The 11,297-nt window shown below is 39.2% G+C and overlaps 1 protein-coding gene across 1 annotated transcript in view; it reads right to left on the bottom strand.

The window, feature by feature from the left end:
- Nucleotides 1–792: 792 nt before the first annotated feature.
- Nucleotides 793–11,297, bottom strand: part of LOC116844547 — a 20,723-nt gene continuing 10,218 nt past the window's right edge. Inside the window, exons 4-5 of the mRNA XM_032816211.1 lie at nt 8,412–8,540; nt 793–2,698 (exon numbers count right to left, since the gene is read on the bottom strand). Of these exons, the coding sequence (XP_032672102.1) occupies nt 2,523–2,698; nt 8,412–8,540 (305 nt within the window). The 3' untranslated portion in view covers nt 793–2,522. The remainder of the gene's footprint in view (nt 2,699–8,411; nt 8,541–11,297) is intronic.

The raw sequence follows: 11,297 nt of genomic DNA on the forward strand, positions 1-11,297 counted from the left end.
TATATATATATATATATATATATATATATATATATATATATATATATATATATAAATGGACCAGGAGCGTACCCGTGTTCACCATATGTGCTTACTGCTTAGCATATAGCGACGCCTTTACACTGTGATCACGTTTACAAAGAAAATAGTCTTAAAGCTAGAAGATAGACGTAAAGGTATATCTTAGGGCGGCGAGAGTACGACGAACATGATAATTCGAGTGTAAGACAGGCGTTTAGACAACAACCAACCACCTATCCACCCACCCATCCACCCACCTCCTACCCCTTTAATTGTCCCTTCCCCTTTTATTTATACACATACGGATAAAGATATATTTAAATCGATAAGAATGGAAAAAATATTGTTGATGTTACTACGGTGTAATGGGTACAATCTAAATACATGAATATTATGTATATAAGGAATAGAACACGGACAATTTTTATCGTACACGTTTATACTTCTTTACTTTTATGTCTATTCTACTTTTTGCTCACTAGCCACTCTCGTCGATCGATTCCCGATTTCTTTATATAAGAACGCCAAAGTCGGCGTAATTACTACGCGAATTTTACAATCTCTGTTATTTCGTTTTCGACGCTTGTTCATCATTGAAAAATTCGATTACAAAGCTATCGTTCACATACGAGCTGTTTTAAGAAAGATTGGCGGGAAATATTTTTGCTCAATAGAGCAGGAAACACTTCGTGTGTTGTATATGCACGATTTTCAAAATTTCCGAGTTCTAACGATTTCCGGGAGAATGCAAGTAAATAAGACATTCGCCGATATGAGTATAATATCGAAGTCTTATTTTATTATTCGCGTACCATGTGTATATGAATACAGAAGCGTTTTATATTACAATATTCGTCGTGTTAAAGCTACCAAGGGAAAAAAAGGGAGAAATAAATAGAATTTCCTGGACACGCGTCGCTCGTCGCTCGAGACGCGCTCGAGCTCTGGGACACGGCAGAGAAATGTCTCCTTGCGAGTTTGCTTTTCTCCCGCGAGTCACGACGAGTCATCATTAATTCGTCAAAGAGCGAAAATCCTAGATTCCATTTGAATGCAACGCAACAGCGAACAAACTCAATTTGTTCGCTGTGCGTCGTATTGTCGCGGTCTTACGCGCTAAAGTAAATCGGGCTCTATTAAGCGTCTTCTACAATGGCAGTAGGAGTAGTAGTAAGAAATAAGCAGTAAGTAAATAGACCAATCACAATCGGTTATTTTTGAAACGTGAGAATGGAATTGGTCAATTTGCTTACTGCTTATTTCTTACTACTACTCCTACTGCCATTGTAGAAGACGCTTTACACCAACGATTCGCCGGATAACTGATTCCAGTAAACTTCCCTAATTAGTTTTGCTGGATATAGTTACCCAAGTATTATAGCACCATCGATAATAATCGACATCTTATTAATTACAAGAGGAAATCAGAGATGATTTCACGGCTATGAAAGAAAAATCGAATTATATAAATTATAAATATTGTAATAGATAAAAAATTAAATTCCGCATGCGCGCGCGCGAAAAAATCTAATCCTATGCAATCCGAATTATTTGTAACTTCTTCTCAACCGATCCGTGTGGAAATTTACTACGCGACATTATCGTGTGGAAATTTTTCAGTTGTATATGTTGTGTGTGTGTGCGCGTGTGTGTGTATATGCACGGTTAGCACTGAGCAACGTTGGTGCATCTGATCCTAAGTGCAAGCACTTGATTACCCGCGGTTGTCGCAACAAACTACACTACTGTACGTTTAACAATATCGAATTACAAAATAGAAAACGTCCACTATGTCTCGCAGTTCGGCTTTCCAACGCGCTGAATAGAGATTTATTCCATGAAGTTGTGTGTTACCGAGTTCAAAAACCATCGACATACGAATATCTGGACGGAATATTCTACAGGGAGAAAGTCTAATTAGTGATAAAGAGAAAGTTATGGCACTTTGGATAATTCGTAATAATTCGCGCCTTCTTCAAATATATTCAGCTTTAGCTTAGCTCGCGCTGCAACTTCGACGTTTGCAACGTTGAAGTTTTTTAAAAGATTTGTCACGTCAATATATTGTACAATATACTACACAAAGAAAGCAAGTACGTGTAAACCAAATGATTACGAGCAGAGTCAGTGACCTTAAGTGTTGCAACTTTTTCCTCGCCGAAAATTAGTGGAACCCTTTAATTGACAGTATATTTTCCATCCAGATATTGACATGTCGGTGTCAAAAGCCGTTCGCTTATTACAACGGAAGAATCGAAATAAATGTTTACAAATCTTGTCGTATGAGAACGAATCGAAAATCACGTTGAGCACGTGAGATACAAAACTCCCGATTGTTCACACTGAGAATTCAAAAGGAACTCTCGCGGAACACGTCGTTGTCGACCGAATTGAACGCAACGCGCTAATTCTAATTGCGCTACGAAAAAAACACGGTGGCCCCAGGCCGACACGCGAGTCCAGAGGGAATCTCCTGAAGAGCCGAAGGGATCGTTGCGCGGTCAATCGGCGCCGTTCGTCTTGTGAGTGAGAATGGTCTCGATGTTACGCTGAATCCGCGCGATCTGCGATCGTTTACTCCTCGGCGTGCCCCCCTCCTCGATGTACAAGTTGCCGCCCGCCTCCACTGGCCAGCTAGCCGCCGCCGCCGCCACCACCGGAGTCTCTCGTTTCCGGTCTGCAAGCAGAGCAAACGAATCCTCAGCGGCCCCGGTCGAGCGAGCGAAGGGAGAGGCTCTCCGTTTCAAAACGGAGTATCGTGAACGATTATTACGTTACACGAACAAGCCGACGTATATAGCGCTTCGACATCGTTGTCACGTCAAGTTGTCCCATTTTACGACGCGAGCGGGAAACCCGCATGAAATTCGCGCGTCAATTATATCGAGGAACAATAGAGCGAATACAATAAGATATATCCACTGATAAAAAACTTGAAAATTTACTTGTGGAAATATGAAGTTTATTTACAGAAATAAACTTCATATTTCATAAATAAATTTTAATAAAGATAATAAAGTATCTCTCTCTTTTTCTCAGTGTGATATAACTGGGTAAGATGAAAAAGTTCTACAGGAGCGCATAGAATGACAATCCGTGCGACGGCAATATCTTTTCTTTAAGAATGTATCGTGAAATTAACCGGGATATAAACGGAGATAGATTTGGTTGCAAAATTTTATGGTAATTTTTAAGCAAAATTCTCTCTTCGCATATTCTCTTCGAGTGAAATTTCATTCCAAGAAATTTAGTGCCGAAGGAAATTGGGGCACGATTGAATTCTCGCTATTAGTTCCTCATCGTCGGCATTTGACGTCGACGAAGTCAGTTCAAGTTTCGGGAATGTGCTAACAATAATATAAATCACGAGATACTCATTGAATCGTATTTGCCGGAGACTCCTTCGCGATATCCTAACACAACATAATTTCTCTGTAAAACTGGACGGACATCGATACGCCGCGCGTATTTCGGGAGCACCGTGTACATTACGTTGCGCTTCCGGTAGCGGCGGTCCACATATAAATACAACTTCCGAGGCGTGGGAGCGTAATGAAATATTCCGGCGGGGAAGGATCCCCGCGCGCGCTCAGCGCGTCTCGCTTTCCGCTCCGGCACGAGAAGCGCGGCGTATGTATTGACGCGCGCCGCGCCGACGCTGCTAAAATTGGCGACGGATTGATTTTCGAGCTCACGGGTTCTCGCGCTTTGCGTCAAACTCGAAACTGCAAGTTTCGCACGAGCAGCAACGGACTCGCGGCTCCGGCCGCTCGCTCCATACGGAGAGATCTTGACGAATCGTAAATCAGTTTTTACCAACGATTGACAAATGCGCGAAAGATGCAGTAAAAGCGGACAAAAGACTTGTAACAAAGACTTGCACACGCAGAGAGAAATATCATGATTTGTCTCGGTACAAACTCTTCAATTTTATGTCATGCTTTTTCTAATGGTGTAAAAATACCAAGGAATCAGAAGAGTTTACTTTGCTGAGGAACATAGTCAACTTAGCAGTAGATTAATAAAGAAAATGTAAAATTTTAATTTTTTTATCGAATAGTAAGATTTTTTATAGCAAGTTAATAATAAATTTTTTAATAGCTTAGTTTCTAAGATATAAACAGCATATATGAAAGATACTAAATCAAGAATCAATATGTTCTTCAGTTAAAGAATTCTGCAAAAAATTTTGCCATGAAATTTTCATCGTGTATAACGCGATGGATCTAATTCTCTTGAGATTTTGTCGAATTATGTCAACCTCTGTTCAGGAGAAACGTTGTCGATTACTGCGAGTTACTGTGACCGGCAGCAACCCTTCCGACGAATTGTAGCTAGTTAAACAGACCCCAGAAGACTCGGCAGAAGTAACAAATTGCTTGGATGGATAGATAGATAGATAGGTAGATAGATAGGCACAGTGGTTGCAAAATTGAAAGCCAGGTCGACTGCGTACATGCAGAAAAAGAATGAGTAGAAAAAGCTAAGACATTGTCGTCGTAGATAAAAAGTTTTTAGTCGCGATTTAGATTTTTAGATAGATATAGCTAACGTCACTGCTAAGTTATAAATTTGTTGCAACTTAAGTGCTACAACGATAAATAGTCTTTCAGGGATGTCTATCATCTTCTTAGCTACAACTCGTATCAATGTGAAATTTTGATTTCAGCTAATAAATTTTTCTGTCGATATATAAATCGTATTGAAATGCATTTTGTTCTGTAATGTAGCTCTTAGTAATGACAGTAAAATGAACTCAGCCTTTCAGCTCAGTTCATATTTGCTATTGCGATTTTTCGCTGACACTATTAAGTTATTCCTTTTTCGCGTGAGTCGAGGGCTCGAAAACGTATACGCAGGAACGCGTCCGCTTAATCGCTTTCCGACGGAATAGCAAACAATTTCGCTGAAAACACTTCGGGATCAGTCTGTCCCTACAGCCGGCTGAACCGTATACATATCCATAAATCCGCCACTGACGCGGCGCGTACGCGTGCTAAAGTTAGAGCGCGGCGAGGCGCGGGCGCGGCGTGCGGCGCGCCGCGCCGGGCCGCGCGAATGAATGAAGGTAGATAAACGTCCGTACAATCGCGTCATTTTGTTTTCGCGGACGATAAATAATTCGCGGGAGTGCAACGGGTTGGGCGAGCAGGCAGGCGGGCGAGCGAGCGAACGAGTCTCGTCTGTTTTAAGGCCCGTCTACTACAAACAGCTACTACTTCCTAAAATACACCGGCGGGAACGTGGTGCCGTACCGAATCGAAAATCCGCGCTCTGACGTAACGCACGTGCGCGTACGTTTCTCCGTGGCTTCCGATTCGCGAATTGCTGCTATTCGCTAGTCGTGACTACAAGAAAAATTGCGAGACTCTCTCAGAGACGATACGGAATCCCGATGTCACTCCTCTCTGCGAAATTGCATATCTGCGAAAGTTGCCGAATCACAGCAAGAATTAGAGTGATTTCGATTCGATCGATTTGTGAGACTAACAGAAAATTCATGGTCGTTAACGAACGTAATAGATGCGCGACAACTACGTATTTATTTCATATTTATTTATCTATTTATGGAAATCACCCCTTGAGTACAATGCATACTATGAAATTAATAATTAAAGAAAATTAAAGATACATTTTTAGGAAGTATAAGGGACAAACAAAAAAAAAGATATAATTCAAGAAAAACGCAATTAAAATGATCACTTTTGATCAATTAAAATGTTGAACAGTTTTAAAAGCAGATATTGACATATAATAAAGTTCAATTATGTTACTAAAATTATTCATATAGATATATAAGTTATTAAATGATATGAAAAGATGAATAATTTCTATTTAAAATAATAATATACATAATATTTCCTCTCTGAACGGATACGTCTTCAACGAATCGCCAATGAGGCTCTTCACCCGGCAAGTAACATGTGTTCCTGATCAGCGTTAAATAAATCCCGGAACCCGTTAGTAGCGAGAATAATGAAAAATGTAAGATGCAAGCTCAAACGAGCTCGAATTAAAGAGTAAAAGACGCGATGCGATTCCAGAGACGATAATGGAAAAGATTAGAAAGAGATCCGTGTCGATGGTCGGTATAAATTACCAAGTATCGCGTGCGGACGCGCTCTTTCCCCATCATACACGGGACTCCCTTGTATGGCAAAAATGCGGAACGTGATATTATGTGTAATGCAAATAGCGCCATAGCGGAAATAAACGTACGGGGAACGACGCGTTGAATGAAAGTTCGATAACGAGTAGCGTAATGTATGTGTGTCAATGGGGTCCGGCGTGTGGACGCGCGCTTTTCGCGCTCTTTGTGTGTGTACCCTCCATATAAATCCGACATACCATCAAGCTTCGCCCATACCTAAAAGCTAAGAGAGCGTCACTTCGCATATATATTCGAAACTCGCCTGTATACATTGAGAAAAAATATATTAAAAAAATAATACACATTTATTCGGTGTACTATAATATAATATATTACTATATATAATATACATACTAACATAAAATATTGTTTATATAAGAAAATAGAAATTTTCCTGAAAACGCTTAAAAAAATCTGAGTTTTTTCATGAAAGCAGTTGTTTATTTTATTTAAATGAAAGAATTTGGATTTAAGTAAATATATTATTAGCTGTAAATGCTAATAATATTGGTACCAAATAAATATTTATTATTTTTTAGATTTTTCTCTCAGTATATTAAATCTATTCTTTATATCTGTAATTGTATCTTATATTTTCTAAATTTCTTGGAGTGAAATTTCACTCGGAAAATAAAGTGGCAGTGAAGTCATTCGATCTTGAGTGATTTTTCCACACGTATAAACTGAACTCTGAATCGTCGAGCGATTCACTCGATATCGAAGAATAAATTTGATATATTCCATTGTTGCGCAAGGACGAAGTTATTCTAATATATTGAAACATTCAATTAAAACTTTAAACTTTAATAAAATACTTTAAATTTCAATAAAACATTTAGTCAGAGTGGCAGTATTTTTACTATCCCTTTGAATGAATTTTCACTTATTCTGAATAAAATTTTATTTTAAAGAATTTGGAGAGAGTAATTTCTTGAGAGTATTTTTCTCTTTTCTTCCACCAAATATATATCCACGTTATTTTACACAGTACGAGTTAGTGCAGCTATCAAGAACAAACCTATTTATATCCCGACTGATCGCGCACGATCCTTTAGTCCCGATTTAATCGTGATTTAATTTGACTCTAATTCCACATCGTGGCGATTCGAAGTTCGTTGAATGAATCTTTGCTTCGCGGTCGACACTATCACGTGGCATGCCAAAAAAATTACTTCCGGCCGGTCGAACGGTACTTCACGTTCAGCCTGTGCACACACACGAAGGCTCATTCAAGCGCGATATAAGAAAGAAAAAGAGATATTGAGTCGAGGGAATTTATATTATATATTTGTTCGTGATCTTCCCCGCACATCCGTGTACCCCCTATCGTTCGTCCGCCCCTCTTGCTTTCGGCGCACAAAGTGATCATTGCGAACATGCACGCAACTACATCTTACTCTGGTCGAGCACAATGAAAGTGGGACTGTTAAAAGCGACGCGTAGTACGTAACGACCGAATCCTACGCCTCAATTCCAGCGCGTTGTCCGTGTCGTAAGAAACTGCAATTGATATGTCTACCAATACTGACACAATATATTGTGTCATCTTTGAAAGCGAACGACTCGTTCTAAAAACAGATAAATTATTTAAAGTATATGTAAGATTATATAATATTTTTTTTAGAAATATTTTTTAATTATTATATCAAAATATTTTAATTATATAGTATAAACATTACACGGATAAAATATTATTTTGTTCTTTTTATATGAAATTATTTAACTTTTCTATGTTTTCTAAGAAAAAACAATTAACAGAGTTTACTTAACTAAGAAACATAATAAAATTTTTTATAGTAAATTTCAAGTTCCTAAAATATAAATAATACAGATGAAACAGAAAAATAATGAACTAAATCCAGAACATCGATATATTCTTCGGTTACAAAATTTGATAGTAATTTTAACTCGAAAATTCTTTTCATGTGTTTATAGAATTCAAATATTTTAATCGATACAACAATACAATACGATAGGTATATTGTGCAAATATAAATATTAAAAAAAAATATTTGTATTATAATTAAAATATTTCAGTTTTTAAAAGCAAACACGAAAAGCAACCGAGGATCGATAGTTTTTATCGTCGAACACTCTCGAGCGTTCGACCTTTACCTAGACATACATCAGACGCTTCAAAAGAGCGATGGCCAACGCTCACAGGTGGTAACGTCAAGTGGCCGTCGCGAGAATTTATAGCCGTGTGAATGGGGCGTCTTAAAATTCTGACCGTGCTTACCTAAAAGCTTCTCGAGATACTGACATCTGGTCTCAGGATCACCTGGATTCATCGGCGCCCCTGCGACCAGCTCGGCTAACTCCGCCTTTACCATCAGGTTCAACCTGGCCGAGATCTCCTCTAGACCCGCTGAAAACAACAATTCCGTCAGTCAGAGGCAACAAAAAGAAACGCGTCGTAAATTTTTAGAACAGTTTGTTTGGAAAAATCTGATAAAACCTTTCCTGAGAGAAAAACTTGCATAAACAATTATAATCTGATACGCGGATATTTTTGATAATCGAGTTTTTACGTCGATCTTTTTCGTTATATTTATCAGATGCGAACTTGTCCATAATTCGTCGAGTCCCGGTTTTTATTTTGGAAATTTAGTATTATTTTAATAGAGATATATATCATAGATAGGTGTAAGTAGCGTTTCAAAAAGTATGATTTGAAAAATTGTTTCAGCAGGAAAGAATTAAATAATTTTATTATGGGAAATAAAATTACAATTTTTTCTTCATGATAAATAGACGGTCACACTTGATAGTTGAAAGAGCGCTCTAAGCAATGCAGACAGATCAATGAAAATGTATGTACTTTCAGAGATACATGCTACATCTTTAAAAATACACCGGGACTCAACGATGTCAAAATCGACAAAGTGCTATCTTCTTCCGCTTCTTTCAAATGAGCTTCCTCTAAGATCTCGAGCGCATTTGACACGTCGAGAACACGCCGAGGACGCCCATGGAATGCGGCTCGGTTTTCTCCGGGGGCCCCATGGTAAACGGTCGATTCCCCTAATGGTTCCCGGCTCGAGCGGTATCCCCCATAAAGTCCTCACCCTCTCTCCAGTGCCCAGCGACCGCTGTTCCTAATCAGAAGCACCGGGTGGGCTGACCATCAACCACAATCAAACGGTACCGATTGCACACGCATGCTGGTATCCGTTTCACGGTTGCCAATCATGTTCATTTTATGCATAGTCGCGTAAGCGTAGTAGTAGTGCTTTATCTTCACGATGACACAGATAAAAACGCTTTGGCGATAAGTTATACGGCGATTAACACGATAAAGTGCGCACATGAATGGAGAGCAAGGGTAAAGGATAGAATCCAATTTTGCTCTTAATATTATACGGGATAAGAAGTCGCTCGGACGCGCGCATACATACGCGCGTATAATTAGTATTAATTAGTAATAATTATCATTAGTATTAATTAACAATAATTAGTATTAATATTAATTATCAATATACATAATGCGCGAGCGATACATATTAATGGGATTCAGTCATAATGAAATTAAACGGATTTTGCATGCAGTACGCTCGAGGTAGCCGGTGCTATTTTTATGTAAGAAGCGCTTCTCGAAACGAATCACGACAACGATGATATTATCCGAGGCTCGTCCCGTGAAATTCCAATTTTTATCGCAACGAGTGTGATAATTTTCGCGACCACTCCTTTTCAGAATTCGAGCGCGATGATGAGACAAAAGATAGAAATGAAAAATAAGAAAAAAAAGACAGCGAAAGAGAGAGAGCACGCGAACCTCTATCCTTGGCGGCGCGTAATTCATTCGCGAATATTTTTCGCGTGTCGTCGCGGTTCCCCGGCGTTGCGGATTGCGTTTCGCCGAATGTGTAGATTTAAAAGGCGATACGCCGTCGCCGGACGGGAGCTTCATTCATACGGCGTTCATTAACGAAACGTGGCTGAATCGGTTCCCACAGACGTACACGCGATACATCGCGGCGTAGAAGGAGATAGACAGACAGAGAGAAAAAGACGGATAGAGGGGGAGAAAGACGAGAGGGAGGGTTTCTGCGAGGAGGAGTTCTGCGTACTGCTCGTTATGCAAATGCAGATAGTAACATCGTATACACGTGCAGGGTACCGCCGTGGAGAGTGTTACGCGATTCCGATTTACTCCTTACGAGAGAGCCAACCAGCCCGCACGCCATCGTGTAAATACACTCAAAGTGTTCCATATGCTTCGTTCGATTCTAAAGTAAAATAGAAACCAGGGAAAATCTTTGAGGAAGTGTTTGGTAGATCAAATGGAATCTGTTTGCGTTCCCTCACTTGGAATCGCTTGTTTGAAACACTACACTTCTACCGATTCCACGTACATTTCCTAACCAGAGTCCATAATTCCTTTAGGTGATCGATTAAGATTCCAATCAAATCCCACGAAATTTTCTATACAAAAAAAAATTAATATATCCACTTAGAACTAATATATTCAAACTAACAATCATTGTTTCATTATTTAAGTAACGACATAATTTTGTTAGAAAAATTTTGAAGTCTTATAAATTATAACAACGTTATAATTTTACTTAGATATTGTAATAATTTCGCAAGAAATACAATATGATGACTTTGGTGATAATATCTTTTCTTGACATTTAAAAACATACTTTCAATTCAATATTTTGTACTCTCCATTCATGAAAATTATGTTTTAATAGTAAGAATCTTTCTTCATTGAATCATATAAAAAAAGACGCATGGGACTGTACATATTCCTGAAGAATGTCAATTCGTTCACACGAAGAACTGGGTTAAACGAAAAGTCTAAAGAAATTCACGTAGATCGGACGTCAATTCTTATGAGATAATTAACCCAACGGATTAGTCTCTGTTTAGCGAGCGGTATAACGAACGCGGAACGAAGTGCGAGACGTTGACGGCGTGGGCGACAGTACACACCGCGCTCGACGTGGAGACGTCATATCCGGGCGCGGTAGGTCGATCCAAGGTGAGGAGTGGCCGTGATCAGCCCTCTAATGAAGAAAATCCTGTCGCGCATTTTAAGGGACTCTGCTCCCTCCTTTCTCTCTCTCCCTCTCTCACTCGGACTATCTTACTCTCTGTCTCTTTCCCCCCCCCCCCT

Source organism: Odontomachus brunneus, unplaced genomic scaffold, assembly GCF_010583005.1.
Source record: "Odontomachus brunneus isolate Ranch 3 - 2012 unplaced genomic scaffold, Obru_v1 Obru_scaffold_042, whole genome shotgun sequence".
NCBI lineage: Eukaryota > Metazoa > Arthropoda > Insecta > Hymenoptera > Formicidae > Odontomachus > Odontomachus brunneus.